The sequence below is a fragment of the Orcinus orca genome, chromosome 18 (genome assembly GCF_937001465.1).
Source record: "Orcinus orca chromosome 18, mOrcOrc1.1, whole genome shotgun sequence".
Classification (NCBI taxonomy): Eukaryota; Metazoa; Chordata; class Mammalia; order Artiodactyla; family Delphinidae; genus Orcinus; species Orcinus orca.
In genome coordinates, this window is record NC_064576.1 from 63113576 (window position 1) to 63131525 (window position 17950).

A 17950-nucleotide genomic window follows, 5' to 3' on the forward strand; every position below is an offset into this window, starting at 1 on the left:
ACGGCACAAATACGCAGGAATAAAGCACAATAAGAAAGTCCAAGCTGCGGTTTGGGGTCTCTCAAAGTCCGTTGTAAACTCTGTGTTTGTTTCTGAGCTGGACAAAGGATGGGGTGGATGTCCCCACCGGGCCCTTGGCGGAAGGAACGCCAGGGGGCGCGCCAAGCACGTCGCCACGTACCCCGGCGCCCCCGGGGCAGCGCGCGTTCCCCAGAGCGCCCGGGCAGGACCGCTACCTCCCTGCCGGCCTCCACCCCGCCCACCGCCAGGGGGCGCAGCAGGCTGCCCGGCACTCGGCTCGCCGCCGGGAGCGCCAGCGCGGGCGAGCGGCGGAGGCCGGCCTGGGGGCGGCCATGGACCGCTTCGTGTGGACCAGCGGCCTCCTGGAGATCAACGAGACCTTGGTGATCCAGCAGCGAGGAGTGCGCATCTACGACGGCGAGGAGAAGGTAGGGCGGCGGCCGGCCTGGCCTCGCTCCCGGACCCGGACTCGCGGGCCCGGCCTCGCCGCTCGGCGCCGCCCCCGCAGTCCACGCCGGCCCAGCGCCCGGCTCCGGCCCGACTTGGGAACGGCTCCGGGCGGGCGCGCCGGGCGGAGGCCCCTTTCCCACCCGGGGTGAGACCCCTTCGCGAGGCACGGCGGGCGCGGGCCGGGAACCCTGATTCCTCGCCCCGATCGCGGCGGGCGGGCGACGGGCAGGCCGGTTCCGCCTTTGTCCGGAGGCCGCCGGGTCCTGCGCTCCGAACCGGGCGTGACTTCGGGCGCTGGGACCTGGGGGAGCCCGAGGGACTAGGCGGTCCCGGCCGGAGCGGGGCGGGGGGGGGGGTGGCTTTAAAAGGATTTCCGAAAAGAGGAGTTAGCCTCTCCTGGGACTCCTTGGCTGTAGGCTCTGTGTTTTGTTTGTTTTTTCTTTAGGAGTGACAGTAGAAAGGCGGTTTGATTGTTTTGTCGAGTGGTGGAGTAGGCCATGCCTGGTAATCCAAGCGTAAACCTTAGGAGGTGTGTTTGCAAATTGAAAGGAGAAATATTGCCAGTATTTCACAGAGATATTAACGTTCACTGGAGACTTCCGTCAGACTACAAACTATCATCCTGTTCTGGATGAAATGTATAAACTGGAATTAAAAAAAATTAAAAAACCCATTTACTCAGTAGCATTTGTGGTTTCCAGAAGTTTTCACTTGCTACTTCTCCTTCCTTGGAGTTTCCTTAGAGAAACTTCCTCCTGTACTTTCGCAAACGTTGCTGGACCCAGAGCTCTTTCTGTCTGTGCTTTACAGAAGCTTGAGGCTTCCTTCCTTCTAGGGGGTGGAGGGCAGGGGTTAGTTACACAGCCATCGGAGGTACCGGGGGCCCAGGGACTCTCCCTACTGGAGGGCATTTTTCCATATTTCCATTATTGAGTCAAGATCTTTTTTTCTTAAATAATTTGCTTGGCTTTAACTCTGTTTACTGCTTCAGTACTTTTATTAACTTGATCTCAAATTGGGTTTGCATGTTTTGGTTGGAGTGACAAGCTCAATGTTTTTGTTTTTGTAAACCGAGGTTACACCTTTGGAACTGGGGAGAATGGGAAGCTTAATCAGCCTGCCCCCCCTCGGGGGCTTGGAGCTTGGCAGCACCCTCAGGTCCGAATATGGGTATTGACAGATGGGTCTTCAAAGTCTCCTCCAAAGCCACTCCCTGCTGGCCGTCTAGCTTTTGCCGATCCCCACACTCTGTTGTTCTGTGGAATTGCAATATGCAAATTAGGGACATGTTGGCTGCACAAAACATAACTATGGTATTTTTTTTTAAAATAAATTTATTTATTTATTTTTGGCTGCATTGGGTCCTCGTTGCTGCGCACGGGCTTTCTCTAGTTGTGGTGAGCGGGGGCTACTCTTCGTTGCGGTGCGCAGGCTTCTCATTGCAGTGGCTTCTCTTGTTGTGGAGCACGACTCTAGGCATGTCAGGATCAGTAGTTGTGGCACGTGGGCCCAGTAGTTGTGGCTGGCGGGCTCTAGAATGCAGGCTCAGTAGTTGTGGTGCACCGGCTTAGCTGCTCCGTGGCATGTGGGATCTTCTCAGACCAGGGCTCGAACCCGTGTCCCCTGCATTGGCAGGTGGATTCACAACCACTGCACCACCAGGGAAGTCCTTATGGTATCTTTAAAACAATAAAAAGATCAAACGATTAGCACCCATATATGAAAAGCCATTGCTGAACCAGCAAATTCTAGTTTTTCTTTTATTTATTTTTGCTTCTTGTTTTAGCAGACGTATAGGTATCAGAGGATTGAGAAAAAAGTCATGGGAAATACTTAGTCGAGACCCTTTGATCTCATCAAGAATTCTTTTTTTTTATAACTTTATTTATTGAAGTATAGTTGATTTACAGTGTTGTGTTAGTATCAGGTGTACAGAAAAGTGGTTCAGTTGTACAGATGTATCTATTCTTTTTCAGATTCTTTTCCATTTTAGGTTATTACAAGATACTGAATATAGTTCCCTGTGCTATACAGTAGGTTCTTGTTGTTAGTCAAGAATTCTTAACTGTTCTGCAAGCTGGGGGTGGTGCGGGAGGGCTATGGGTGTCTTGAAACCTAAGCGAAGCTCTAAGGCCTGCTCACCACTGTGGTCCCTGGGCTGGATCTACTCAGTCACTTGCTGAGCTGTCCCTAGTGTGGCTGAGGGCCAGACTGATTCCTGGGGGAAGTCTTGCATCCTGGCTTTCTCCCTCTGCTGGAAGGCGTCCAGACCTCGCGTGGTCTGAGGACTCCAGGAAACTGCACTCATCAACCTCCGGATCTGAGCAGGTGCACTTTCAGAATCTCTCACTAGCTCCCGTGGTCTCAGTGCTGCAGTGCAGACTGCACAGCCTTCTCAGCTTTGCACCCAACATGTTCCCCAGTAGGTGCAGGGCTAAGACCAGTGGACTCTCCCTACTCGTCCTTTGTATCTTCTGGCTCACTGTGGGTGTGAAATACATTAAAACAAAGAAACACACAAAACCTTGAATAAGCAGCGTACCTGCTACGTGCCAGGAGCTTTACATAATTTAATTCTCTTAATGGGCATGTGAGGTGAGTATTTTACTGAATGAGAAAAGAACTCTCAGAGGCAACAGTGACTTGCCCTAAGATCCACTGAGTTAGTTCAGAAGAGCTGGGAGTTAAATCTCTATTGATCAGACTCCCAAAGACTGTGCTTTGTTCACACTGCTGGAGCGCTTCAAAAATACAGCAGTCGGGGCTTCCCTGGTGGCGCAGTGGTTGAGAGTCCACCTGCTGATGCAGGGGACACGGGTTCGTGCCGCGGTCCGGGAAGATCCCACATGCCGCGAAGCGGCTGGGCCCGTGAGCCATGGCAGCTGAGCCTGCGCGTCCGGAGCCTGTGCTCCAAAATGGGAGAGGGCACAGCAGTGAGAGGCCTACGTACTGCAAAAAAACAAACAAAAAAACACAGCAGTCACCAGTGCCAGACCCTTTCCGTAGTGTAATATGTATGTTCTACGTATGTTTATGGAACATCCTCTGAAGATGAGTACACTGAGACCCTCAGTAGGTGGTTGAGAAAACTGTGACCTGTCCAAGGTCACACAGTTAGTAATGGGTGGAGCCAGACCATTGCTCTTTCCACTGCTCAGGTGCCTCTTGCTTGTTTATACAGGCAAAGTTTTCATGGGCCCCTTATGACCGGATAATATGTTGTTTTCCTAAGCAGTGTGGACAGGTCATTTGTTTCAATTCACAGAAGCGTCTGTAGCCTCAGCTAATTTAAAAAGTAATGTAAGAAGGTTAGTGGTGTGTAAAGTGGCAAGTTGCCAGCTTATACTAGAAGATTTAGAAAATGTGTATTTTCTTTCAGCTTTTAGGAATTTACCCTTGGGAAATAATCAGAGATGCATAAAAATATAATGAACGAGGATGTGCATCTCAGCAGTATTATATATATATTATTTATTATTATGTAGTATAGGGAAAAATTGGAAGCAATCTGAATGTCCACCATAGGAATTGGTTAATTAAATATGACACGCCCTAATCAGCATGAGGCGTGGCTAACCATAGGCTGCTGAGTGAGAAAAAGCAAGTCATAAAACTAGAAATATCTTGGTCTCATTTTATTTTAAGATTATATCCACACACCCTGGCTGGTCTGATTACAAATGATTTCATTTTCTGTTTTAGACTTTAAAAAAATGTTTTCCAGATTTTCAACAGCATATTACTTTTATAACAGAGAAATGTGAACTCAAAACAAAACAGTAAGAGCTTATTCAGCGAATGCCTAAGTTATTTTAACTATTGACTCTTAAGTAGTTGAAATTATTCTAGCTCTGAGTGGTAGAAGCAAAGCAGCCTAAACTTGTCTGTCCCGTTGAGCTCATAATCCCTTGGAATCCCTGAAGGGAACAATTACACAGTGTCTTCACTGGAAGCAGCAATGCTTTACGTGTGCACATTGTTCATCAACATGGTGATGGAACGTCCTCTGGCTTCAGCTTTAAACTCACATCCTTATGCTTGGATTTCGGACAGATAACGTGCAGTTTCCTAATCAGAGCTATTATGTAGTTATGCTGTGTAATGTATCAGGTACTCTCAAGTTGATAGAAGTATTTGCTTCTGGAAAAGTGAAATCTTACTCATTGGCAAAAAAGAGATTTTTTTTTTTTTTTTGCGGTACGCGGGCCTCTCACCGTTGTGGCCTCTCCCGCCGCAGAGCACAGGCTCCGGACGCGCAGGCTCAGCGGCCATGGCTCACGCGCCCAGCCGCTTCGCGGCATGTGGGATCTTCCCGGACCAGGGCACGAACCTGAGTCCCCTGCATCGGCAGGTGGACTCTCAACCACTGCGCCACCAGGGAAGCCCAAAAAAGAGATTTTTTAAATGCTTAAACTCAATTATTTGGTTTTGCGTATGCAACATTAACCAAAACATTTGTAGCCAGGCCGCATTAAATGCCAGGAATGTGAATGTGTTACTTCAGATGCAGAGCAAAGTGTGGAACTCCGAAGTCTTTTCTCTGAGGTGCTGAAGTGCTTGGTGGAAATCTCTTACAGAGTGTCTTCGACCAGATGGTTCAGCAGTTTTCTTCCCATTAAAGCTTATTAACCATATTATTTAAACTTACTAATATTAAGATATTAGTAATAGACATTTCTCTTAGAAAATAATTTTTTAAAACTCATGTTAAAAAGTATTGGTTATGTTATTATAAAGGACTTTTTTGACAGAGTGTTTCTGCTTATGTTCAATTTAACAAAAAATAATTTATATACATTTCAGAGTTGCATGGAGTTATATATGCCTGTAACAGATTTCTTTATCTTTTTTTATTAGACAAGTAATAAAGTTGTTAAATATGGGTAAACCAAAAGAAGAAACTTGAAATAATCAGTAATCCTTTACCCGTAAACAATTACTTTTGGCACATCCTGTGTGTGTGATTGTGCAGGTACGTGTGTGTGTGTGTGTAACCGTGCTGTGTACACTGCTTTTTTCTATATTAATATTATGAGTATCTTGTAATATATTGTCAAGTGCATACATAATTGCATTTATGAATATTTTTACTTAAGAATGATATATAATAATGTTCTAATTGGTTATTCACTTGATACCCATTTTTAACCACATTATTTTATTTTTTAAAATGTAAAATTTTTTTAAAAATTTATTTAAGTTATTTATTTTGGGCTGTGTTGGGTCTTTGTTGCTGCACACAGGCTTTCTCTAGTTGCAGAGATCGGGAGCTACTCTTTGTTGCAGTGCGTGGGCTTCTCATTGTGGTGGCTTCTCTTGTGGAGCACGGGCTCTAGGCACACCAGCTCAGTAGTTGTGGCATATGGGCTCAGTAGTTGTGGCACACGGGCTTGGTTGCTCCGCAGCATGTGGGATCTTCCCGGACCAGGGCTCGAACCCATGTCCCCTGCATTGGCAGGCGGATTCTTAACCACTGCGCCACCAGGGAAGCCCTAACCACATTATTTTAAACTCAAAAGGATTATTATTTGTAATAACCTGGACCCTCACTAAGATGCTTTCCTTTGAGTTTCTGTTTTATATTATAACTTTTGAAATAACTAGTTACTCCTCAAAAGGATAGAAGCATGTCCTGCCTTATGGCAAATTCGACTTTCTAGTAACTAAAGTGAACAGAAACTTCAATATATTTCTTGATTTTGACAAATGAAGGGGTTTGACTTGTCAGTCTTGTGGGTTCCAACTCTAAAATTTGCTTATCTATATAACTTCCAGTGCATAATAACAAATTATGAGGATTAAAGGTTTGGTCCTAAAGACCTAGCTGGCATTTTTGTGATTGTATTATAGTTAAAAAACATTTTTACATTTATAATTTGCCTAAGTGACACAATCCCCCGATAAAAATTCAAAAACCACGAAAAGTTAAGTCTTCCTCCCATCCTAGTCTCTGTGTCACCCACTTCCCCCTCAGAAGTCACCAGTGCTTCATTCTGGAGTCAGACGCATGTGTCATACACAGCTGTTTGCGTAAGATATATTGTTTTTTCCTTTTTAAAGTATAAACTTGTAATATACTATGCATACAGAGTTCTGAAACTTGCTTTTTTCACTTAATCTATGTGGGGGATTTACCATATTTCATTAAGTCTAAGTGCACATTTTCTACCCCCCCACCCCCCCTGGAAGCAGGATGAATCTTCAATTCATGGCATCTTAGATGTTATCAAATACATAAAGAGTCTCCTGATTCTTTTTAATGACTGAGTTGTCATTCCTTGTGTGGATGTACATTTCCCTGTTGATGGACATTTAAATTGTTTCCTATCTTTCGCTTTTAAAAAACAACAATGAATAACCTAGTAGCATATCGTTGTCCACATGTGTGAATTTGTCTTTGGGATAAATTCCTAGAAGGGCGTTGATTGGATCAAAGGATTTGTGTGTTTATATTTTTGATAGATGATAATACATTGCCCTCCATAGCACTTGTCCCTCCAGTGATGTGTGCAAATGCTTATTTGTCCAACACGTCACCAGCACAATGTTATCAAACTTTTGGGCCCTTGCCAATCTCATGGATAAAAGGGGTATCTTGATGTTGTCTTAATTTGCCTCTTTCTTATCATCAGTGACGTTGGGCATCAATTAATGTGTTTAAGAGTCATTTGTAGTTCCTTTCCTGTGAACTTCCTGTTAACAGTCTTTGCCCATTTATCTAATGGATTATAGGCTATTTCCTTATTGATTTGTAAGAGTACTTTATATATTAAGGAGACATATACATTTGTCTCTGATGTGAGTTACAATTATTTTTCCCAGTCTGCCATCTTTGCCCTTGGTGGTTTTTGCCATGAAGAATTTGTGTGCATGCGTGTGTGTGTGTGGAGGGGAATCGATCAATCTTTTCCTCTAATGCTAATGGGTTTAATGTTTTTCTTAGAAAGACTTTCTCCACTCTGAAGTGATTTAAAATTTTTTCTTGTAATTTTTTTCTAGTTCTTTCATACATTTTTAACTCAAATATTTGATCTATCCAGAATTTATTTTGGTACAATGTGTTAAGTATAATCTTACTTTGTTCCCGCCTGCCCCCAATGGGCAACCCAGGTGTCCCAGTGCCATTGATTGAGTCTCCATCCACACCTATTTTGCATCTGTTTATGTTTTTTTCTGGATGTTCTTATTATTTAAAAATCATTTAAAAATTTGTATGAGGGCTTCCCTGGTGGCGCAGTGGTTGAGAGTCTGCCTGCCGATGCAGGGGACACGGGTTCGTGCCCCGGTCCGGGAAGATCCCACATCCCGCGGAGCGGCTGGGCCCATGAGCCATGGCCGCTGAGCCTGCGCGTCCGGATCCTGTGCTCTGCAGCAGGAGGGGCCACAATAGTGAGGCCCGCGTACCGCAAAAATAAAATAAAATAAAATAAAAATTTATGAGTGTTATACAGAAATTCAATCTGATGGTAAAAATTCACTCAATAGTGAGGTGTATAGTTTTGAAAAAGGGCCCTTTGCTTCTTTTTCACCCATTCCCTCACACTTTTTCTGAGATAACCATCGTTAACAGATCATTGAGTATCCCATTTAGACCTTTTTCTACTACTTATATGTGTATATGTGTATATATACACACATCTCTTTATCTATCTATTTATAGATCTATCTCACATGTAGTTTGAGGGATATGGAGTTTATATCTATCTGATTACATTATATGCAATATGCTGTCAATTGCTTTCTTCCCTACTAATCCTATGTCTTCGAGTTCCGTGATAGTTCACGTAGCTCTACCTCACTATTCTTTTTAACCCCTGCATGGATTTCATAGTATGAATGTATCACACTTGATTTAACCACTTCCCTATTGTTACATAGCTAGGTTGTTTGCAATTTTTTCCTAATTTTTATTTATTTATTTATTTATTTATTTATGGCTGTGTTGGGTCTTCGTTTCTGTGCGAGGGCTTTCTCTAGTTGCAGCAAGCGGGGGCCACTCTTCATTGCGGTGCACGGGCCTCTCACTATCGCAGCCTCTCTTGCTGCAGAGCACAGGCTCCAGACGCACAGGCTCAGTAGTTGTGGCTCACGGGCTTCGTTGCTCCACGGCATGTGGGATCTTCCCAGACCAGGGCTCGAACCTGCGTCCCCCTGCATTGGCAGACAGATTCTCAACCACTGCACCACCAGGGAGGCCCAATTTTTTCCTAATTTTAGCAAGGCTTATGAAGTGTGTAGCATTGCTTCTCTTTAACTTGTGATAAATCTAATTCTAAAATGTTTATTTATGTGATTGACTTACTATCGTGTAATTCATGGGGAAGAAAATCTGGACCACATTGAGTGACAGGTTATTAATATTTTGTGATGATCTTGTTTTTCTAGATAAAATTTGATGCTGGGACCCTCCTTCTTAGTACGCACCGTCTAATTTGGAGAGATCAGAAAAATCATGTAAGATCGAGTTTTTTGCTTCTATTCTAGGTTTTATGTCACTGATTTTTTTTTTTTCTTTCTGGCAAAACTATAAATACATGTGATAAATTTTTGTTTGCAGATGTCAGAAGAGTGTGTTCCATATGGTCTCTCTGAATGGGGCACAGATAGAGGAATTAGGGTCTGGTCCCTCATTCAACCCTAGCACAGTCTGCAGCTACTGTACAGAGAATCCTGGCGGCTCCTGGTTTTTAAGCACTAATCAGATTCTCCCTCACACTCAAGTGTCCCCATCAGTCAGGGGTCCTGAAAACAACCCGTTTGGAGGTCTGCTGAGAAGTGCAGGCTTCTACCTAGATACTGAAATGAACTGCCTCTCAGTCACTCAGCAAAAGGAGAAACCCCACCCCGTTTTTGCATTTCTAGGAAGAGAGGACTCAGTGATATGTATAGACCTGATATCTTTATTCCAAAGAGCTTTACCTTGAATGTGTGTGTGTGTTTGTGTGTATTTGTGTGTAAACCTCTGTGTTGCCAGTAAAAGAAGCAATCTTTTCTATGTTATTTTTTAAATTGCTGGCTGCCTCCCCCATGAAATTTTAATTCCACAGGTAAACTATATACTGTACTGTGGCTCTTTGCATGTCACTAACCGCTGCAAACTCTGACTCTTTTTGCCCCTGAAGAACCAATTTTTCCCTCTCAGTGGTGATATTGGCCTGGTTGGTGACGAATGCCTTAGAACTGGTAATGTTGCCTAATTCTTTTTAAAGAAATAGAGATTCAAGAAAGAAATCTTTTCTGGAGGGGTAGGCGTCCTTAAACCATATGTTTATAAATTAAGTTAATCTTAGTATAAGTTTTTTGATTATCATGTAAAGGAGCTAATATCAAAGCCCTTAGACCTATTATTAATAATAATTAATAAAGGGAAGCCACGTTAGTATTTTCTGTTAAAAATTAATTGTGGGTGGGTGAGTGAAATATAGAAAATTATAAAGAGGAAAAATCAGCTCTGTAACACACTCTTTAAAGTCGTTTTGATTTACTTGCTTTATTTTCTGTTTTCCATATAAGAATATATTATATGTAAACAATTTTCATATAAATACTACTGTTTAAAAGATATAGCTCCTGTAAAAACAAAGGTAGTGACAGCTGCTTTTAAACCTCTTATGTTCTTCCATGCCGCAAAATGCTACCACAGTATTGTCTTCATTCAGTTTTTCCTTAAGTTTATTTAAGGAATAAAATAACATTATTACTTTCTATTGTTATAATTACTAAGGACCTTAAAGGTATGTGGCACCCCATTAAATCTATAAAACAAGGATTTCTGACGAGTCTTACAGATCGTGTTTTCTTTTGATTCCCTCCCAGGAATGCTGCATGGCCATTCCTCTTTCCCAAATCGTGTTCATTGAAGAACAGGCAGCTGGAATTGGGAAAAGGTAAGGTCTGTATATTACAGTCTGTATGCACAAAATTGTTTCCAGTCAAGCTGTCCTTGTTAACTTGGTTGAGTCATTGCTCAGTCAGTCATGGCCGTGACTGTGTGTGTGCAAGTGAATCAGATGATTGTGTTTGTTGGTCAGAGCTCCCCTAAGAAGGTATCGTCCTGGGGGAGGAAGGAAGTAGGTGAGGGAGATTAAGAAGCACAAACTTCCAGTTATAAAGTAAATGCGTCATGGGTATGAAAGGCACAGTGTGGGGAATATGGTCAGTAACTAAGTAATAGCTTTGTATGGTGACATAGCCTACCTAGACTTATCATGGGATCATTTTGAAATGTATAGAAATATAGAATCACTGTGTTGTGTAACAGAAACTAACAGTATTGGAGGTCAGTTATACTTCAAAAAGAAACAACCAAAGTCATGGAAAAAGAGATGGGGTTTGTGGTTGCCAGAGGTGGGGTGTTGGGGGCAGGGAAAATTGGAGGAAGGTGGTCAAAAGGCACAAACTTTCAGTAATAAGTTAAATAAGCAATAGGGATATGATGTATTGAAGACAACATGATAAATGTAATTAACACCGCTGTACGTTATCTATGATAGTTATCAAGAGAGTAAATCCTAAGAGTTCCCATCACAAGGAAGAAAAGTTTTTTTTTCTATTTCTTTAATTTTGTATTGGATGTTCACTAAATTTACTCTGGTAATCATTTCATGATGTGTGTAAGTCAAATCATTACGTGCTACACTTTAAACTCATACAGTGCCATATGTCAATTATATCTCAAAACTGGGGAAAAATATGTTTTGAAAAAAAGAAGGTAGGGCTTTCCTGGTGGCGCAGTGGTTGAGAGTCCGCCTGCCGATGCAGGGGACGCGGGTTCGTGCCCCGGTCCAGGAAGATCCCACATGCTGCGGAGCGGCTGGGCCCGTGAACCATGGCCGCTGAGCCTGCGTGTCCAGAGCCTGTGCTCCGCAATGGGAGAAAAAAAAAATGAAGGTATTATCCTACTTTAAACTCACTGATAAATGGAAGTCATTCTTTTTTTTTTTTTTTAAACATCTTTATTGGGGTATAATTGCTTTACAATGGTGTGTTAGTTTCTGCTTTATAACAAAGTGAATCAGTTATACATATACATATGTTCCCATATCTCTTCCCTCTTGCGTCTCCTTCCCTCCCACCCTCCCTATCCCACCCCTCCAGGCGGTCACAAAGCACCGAGCCGATATCCCTGTGCCATGCGGCTGCTTCCCACTAGCTATCTACCTTACGTTTGTTAGTGTATATAGGAAGTCATTCTTAAAGCAACAATCAAGTACTAAAGTTGCTGTAATATCCACAGGTCATAATAAATAAGTGTGGGCGGGCTGTCACTTTATATATTTCCACAGACATTTGCTTTTTTTTGTGGGGGGGCATGCCGTGCGGCTTGTGGGAACTTAGTCCCCCAACCAGGGATTGAACCCAGGCCCTCAGTAGTGGAAGCACAGAGTCCTAACCACTGGACCACCAGGGAAGTCCCCAGTCATTTGCTTTTCTGTGTCTGTGTCTGTATCATTCAGTACTTGAAATCATAAATGACCCATCTGAGAAAAATACTTGACTTGCCTCCTATTTCTAGTTGATAAAGTTTCTCAACTTCGACTTTTTCAGATATCAGTGTTGAACAGAGTATCACAAGAGTTATTGTCCAAACAGGGACATTTCTTAGAGTAATAAGGGACACTGCTTATAATTAGATCAGGCAAACATAAAACTGGACTGTCCCAGGCAGACCAGGAGATGTGCTCACCTTGGTTTAAAGCCACAGGTTAAAACGTTTCTGTTTATTCAAGTATATAAAACATTTTGGCTTTATACTTTACATGCATGTGATTGAGGGCAACTTATGAACAAATATTGCTGATCAGGAATTTTTTTCCATGTGGGCTTATCTTCAGCTTTAATGTAGTTAGATCCTTCAATAGAAGTGAAACAAATGTTAAACTTCCCTGGAAATGCAGTGCATCCTTAATTATAATGTTGTAGCTAGCATAAAAGATTGCTTATTTGACATAAAAGAAACTAACCAATATTTTTTTTTTTTTTTTTTTTTGGTACGCGGGCCTCTCACTGTTGTGGCCTCTCCCGTTGCGGAGCACAGGCTCCGGACGCGCAGGCTCAGTGGCCATGGCTCACGGGCCCAGCCGCTCCGCAGCATGTGGGATCTTCCCGGACCGGGGCACGAACCCGTGTCCCCTGCATCGGCAGGCGGACTCTCAACCACTGCGCCACCAGGGAAGCCCTAACCAATATTTTGAAGAGATTAACAAGGCATAGATTTTTAGAGTAGGCTATTTCTCCGATTTATATTTTCCACCTTGTCACTTTTCTCCATCTTATTGAGTTTTTTCTCTTTTTTTTGGTATGATCGACAATACAACATTATATCAGTTTCAGGTGTACAACATAGTGATACCTAGTATTCGTATATACTGCTTTATATATTGCTTTCCTTATTAAGTTCTACAAACTTGGGCTTCCCTGGTGGCACAGTGGTTAAGAATCTGCCTGCCAATGCAGGGGACATGGGTTTGAGCCCTGGTCTGGGAAGATCCCACATACCATGGAGCAACTAAGCCCGTGTGCCACAACTACTGAAGTCCGCGCGCCTAGACCCTGTGCTCTGCAACAAGAGAAGCCACCGCAATGAGAAGCCCAGGCACCACAACGAAGAGTAGCCCCCGCTCGCCACAACTAGAGAAAGCCCGTGCGCAGCAATGAAGACCCAATGCAACCAAAAATAATAATAATAATAATAATAATAAAATAATAATAATAATTAATTTTTAAAAATCATATTAGGAAATGACCATTTAAATTTAAAAAAAAAAGTTCTACAAACTTTAAGGTGTTCCAGATCATTTGACTTTTTCTCTGCTGTGTTCCAAGGAAATCTAAACTCTATAACAAAAATAGTTAAATATTTACCTTCACATTAGTGTCTATTTTTAAACATCTCCAGTGAGGAGGAATTCGATAATATGCCAGATTGACTTTTCTCAAATATTCTTTTTAGCTCCCAGCTCCTCCTCTCAAATAATTACCATATCTCATTGAGTCAAAGATGTATGTGCATTTTCACCTTTTAACATCTCTGTACCCAAGATGCTTCTTTGAATTGGTGGATCTTAAACTTGGTGAAATGTGGTAATTGAATCACCCAAGAAGTGAATATATGAAAAAATTAGCATGGATCTTTTTATTCTGACTTTGGGATGTTTACACTTAATTTTGTATCATCTTTTAGCTTTTCATTGGGTTTCCTTTGACAAATTCTGATAGTTAGGGCTCAGGTTTTTTAGTTTTAAAGAGTGTATGATGCTTTTGCTTAGTCACCTGATCCTAATTGTCATAGGTTTATTGTTTACCTGACAGTTCATTTCACACAGTCCCATGCTTCTGCTTACACAGTTTTATTTGCTCACCTCACTTAAAGATGTTCATCACAAAGGAACCAATGAAGTATACGTAAAAAAAAAAAAAAAGTCCGTACAAGCCTGGCTCCAGTTCACTAACCAAACATTTGTTACATCAAGGAGGCCCCACATGTAGTGTTTCAATTTTAGGGTGATATTTAGGCAACTATATGGGCCTAAACAAAGTAATATTGAGTAATAGGTGTATCTATAATGTGGTCATAAAGAAAAAGCTCTAAGCTAGGTATGCAAGATACTTCGAGTTTTTAGTTTTGCTAATATTTATAGAAGATTCTTTATTGAGCTGGTTGGGAAAAAAAGACTTATAAAACTCAACAAATATAATAGTATTTTGATGGCATAGAAGATAATAGTAGTCATAAAGATCATGGTACTTTGTGATCCTGGAACAACAACATTTTGAGAATTGTTTTTGCTGTGGGATATCTCTCTAGAGCATGCTGCTGACTGAGTGGCGTTTTCCAAAAATGACACTGTAGAATGTTGGTTTTGGATGGAGTTTTAGTAAAATGTCAGCTGGCCAGTTTTACACAGATAAGTTTTCACATTTTGTTTTCAAATGAGTAAGGTTGTATGCTTTGGCAGAAATTATAGGCCCCCTGGTAGCCTTTGGGGATGACTCTGTAGATGGAAAACCTAATCATAAACCAATATCATAAACCACCCCAAATTCTGCAAATTTATTTTAAACTTACTTCCTAAAGGCACATTTTTATTTAGTCTATGGTGCTAGTAATTTGAATTTTTTGGTTCACAGCTTACAGATTTTAAGTGGAGATATTTTTGAAAGGTTCATTAATACAGAATTGATACAGACCTTAAAAGGATTCCTTTCAGGATGTTGTTTGTTTCTACACGAATTTTAAGTGATCTGAAATATATTAAAAGTTATGAAAATAGAATTAGTGATTTTTAAAAAACAATTAAATACATTACATTTGCTCTTTCTTTAGTGCCAAAATAGTGGTTCATCTTCACCCAGCTCCTTCTAACAAAGAACCTGGCCCATTCCAGAGTAGTAAGAACTCCTACATCAAGCTGTCCTTCAAAGAACACGGCCAGATTGAGGTAAGTTTCTTTATGAATACAATCAGACTAGAAATGTGTACTCGTATGTATTTTTGTTGTTGTTTGTTAATAGGATGGCAGGCAATATTGTTCAGCATACCAGTTTTCACCATATTTTTACAATAAAATTTTTATGATATCTTAAGCCTTATCAGTGGAGAATACAAAGTTTAGGTTTCAGTGGGAACGGGAGGCAGGAGGATGTAGTCACAGGAAAGAGTGGAGGCTGGAAACAGGCTAAGTCACCACGCTAGGTAGGCTACTAGTTAAGTGTTCAGTGTTATCGTTTGGATAAAAGGACAGAGTATAATGCAGTGACATGTTTAACTGCCTCAGCATCTGAAAGTTCACCAGCCTTACATCAGGCAGTCTATCTTTATTAACTCCATACAAATCTAATCGCTTAAGTTCTTATTCCATAGTATCATGGTTTATATGTTCTGATTAATAAGTTGCTATGTAAGTATTCTTTAGACATTTATAAGTGTGTGTTTATCTCCCCATCGAGATCATAAATTATGTTCTTTTTCTCTGTAGCACCTGACCCAGTGTTCCTTGCACAGCAGGCACTGAGCAAATTTAAGTGACTAACTGAAGTCATTCTCACTGTAGCTGAAAAATAGAGCTGATTTTTTTTTTTTATGAGCGTAGGCATGTTTTGGCCCTAATATCTGGCCTCACATTTTAACTAGACAAATTATTCTCAGCTTCCTTCATGGATAACGGTTGTGTATTTTTCTTGGCACTGTGTCTGTTTCGCTACAGATTGAAAACAATCCACACATGCAGGATTGTTTAAAGTAAGTCTACTTACTTCATTGTCACTCATCTCTTTGTTGAGAATAGTTCACTTTATGTAGAAGGTCAGTTCCTTCTTTTTTTTTCCCCCTTTGTGCTTTCTGAAGTTGACCCAAGGAAAGAACTTCCTTTGATTTCCTTTGATGTCTCTGAGAATTCTAGGCTTGTTGCAAATGACCAAACAGACTTCCAACTAAAGAAATGTTAAGTAATGATTTGTACTAGGATGTCACAGCCTGACTGACTCACTTAAAGTGTATGCGTGTGCATAACAGTTTTACAGGCGTTTATCAGAGGAAATGACACAGAGAAGATGGGAGAATATGCCAGTTTCCCAGTCGTTGCAAGCAAATAGAGGATCCCAGGTATTTTTTCAGCTGTTTCCTAATCCAGTATTTTCAGCTCTGTACTTGCATCTTCATTAAGGGAAAAGAGTTCTATGATTATAGAACTTGCCAGAAACAAAATAATGATATTCTGATTAAAAACTGATTTTCACAGAACTTAATTTAGTGCTCTATAGATGGTAGACACTTAGTAATAATACATGACTACTTACCAGGGTAATTTCAGGGTGGCAGAAGTTAGATTCCCCTTCTGCATTCTGTTCTTTATAATTAGTGTGGCATCTGAGAGAACAGACAGTACCACTGGGTGACATTTTCCAAGCCAGTCTAATTAACCACCAACGTGGACAGACACTCAAATGTATAAAAGTAGCTTGTATAATAACTGTCAAGTACCAGAATTTTACCTATAATTTTTTGCACATTTGAGACCATATTGAATATCTGATACCTATATAATAGCTTGCCAAAGAACAAAAATGAAATTTAATTTATATCTAAAATACAGAGTAAAATATACCATCTCTTGTTATGTTCAGTTTTTCTGTATAATGATTTGAAGGTCATTATGTATGGCAATAAACCGACAAATATTTTGAAAGGAAACTGAATGTAACTGTGTGCTGTTTTCTTGGGTTCTTTGTGGGTCCTCTCCCACCACTGAAAACACAATATAGTGGGTTACAAAAGATTGTGTCCTTCCTATTTTGGACGTTTTATTTTCTACTTTTGTTTTTCAGCCAGGAAGAATAAGGGCTGTAGGAATTGTAGGTATTGAAAGGAAACTGGAAGAAAAAAGAAAAGAAACTGACAAAAACATTTCTGAGGTAATTCTTACACAAGTTCCGGTCAGCTGTCTTTTCCAGCCATCTTTCTTATTCTTTTGGATACAGCTGTGAGTAACTCCGTTCTGTGTATTGGAATATATTTAGTTTGCCTGGAGCCACACAGTCTCTTATTCCATTTAAGGAGTCTACTTCAGGTTGGCATAATTTAGCCCAAATGTGTTTTAAAAATCTTTTCCAGAAAGGAATTAAAAAGAAATGCAAATTTGTTTTCTCTGAGGTTAGAAAACGTCACGAATTATTGTGTATAAATTTTAAAGTCTAGATGGGATTGACTGGAGGGTCCTCCTAATGAATTCAAGGTCCTATGTATAATTATTTTGGATGTTTGGTTAACTTAGTTGAGGGGAAAAGGCTGTTCTGTGGCCCTTGACTCTGGCCGGACACTACACAGTTTTATGCTGATGACCACTTGGGGACCAGGCACAGGGGTAGTAAGAATGGCTCAAACCAGCTTATCACTTCTCCTAGGAGAGCACCCCTGAGCTTGTACTTTACAGTGTTTCTGAAACCTCATCCTATATGAGGAAATTCAAATGAAGGGGAAAGAACTCTAGTTAAGGGGCTTCCCTGGTGGTGCAGTGGTTGAGAGTCCACCTGCCAATGCAGGGGACATGGGTTCGAACCCTGGTCTGGGAAGATCCCACATGCCATGGAGCAACTGGGCCCGTGAGCCACAACTACTGAGCCTGCGCATCTGGAGCCTGTGCTCCGCAACGGGAGAGGCCGCAACAGTGAGAGGCCTGCGCACCGCGATGAAGAGTGGCCCCCGCTCGCTGCAACTAGAGAAAGCCTGCGCACAGCAGCGAAGACCCAACACAGCCAAATAAATAAATAAATAAATAAAATTAATAAAAAAAGAAAAAAAGACCTCTAGTTAAGAAAATGAGTTATACATTAGATTTTGGCAGTTAGTTAATACATCTAAACATATCAGTTTTCCCATGTTTATATGGAAATGGTCTTGGATTTTTATGAAATGATTTTATGAACTAAAGTAATTTTTTAGTTCTTGTAATAGTTTGTAAGTAAAATTCCATTGATTAGT

The 17950-nt window shown here is 41.2% G+C and overlaps 1 protein-coding gene across 5 annotated transcripts in view; it reads left to right on the forward strand.

The window, feature by feature from the left end:
* The first annotated feature begins 284 nt into the window (after window positions 1-284).
* Window positions 285-17950, forward strand: part of VPS36 (vacuolar protein sorting 36 homolog) — a 33643-nt gene continuing 15977 nt past the window's right edge. The window contains exons 1-7 of one of the 5 annotated variants that reach the window (XM_033436944.2): window positions 320-449; window positions 917-1000; window positions 8857-8925; window positions 10288-10358; window positions 14798-14912; window positions 15986-16075; window positions 16798-16884. In XM_033436944.2, the coding sequence (XP_033292835.1) occupies window positions 10297-10358; window positions 14798-14912; window positions 15986-16075; window positions 16798-16884 (354 nt within the window). In that variant the 5' untranslated portion in view covers window positions 320-449; window positions 917-1000; window positions 8857-8925; window positions 10288-10296. The other 4 variants (XM_049700944.1, XM_004274626.3, XM_033436945.2 and 1 more) reach the window with 4 other exon arrangements.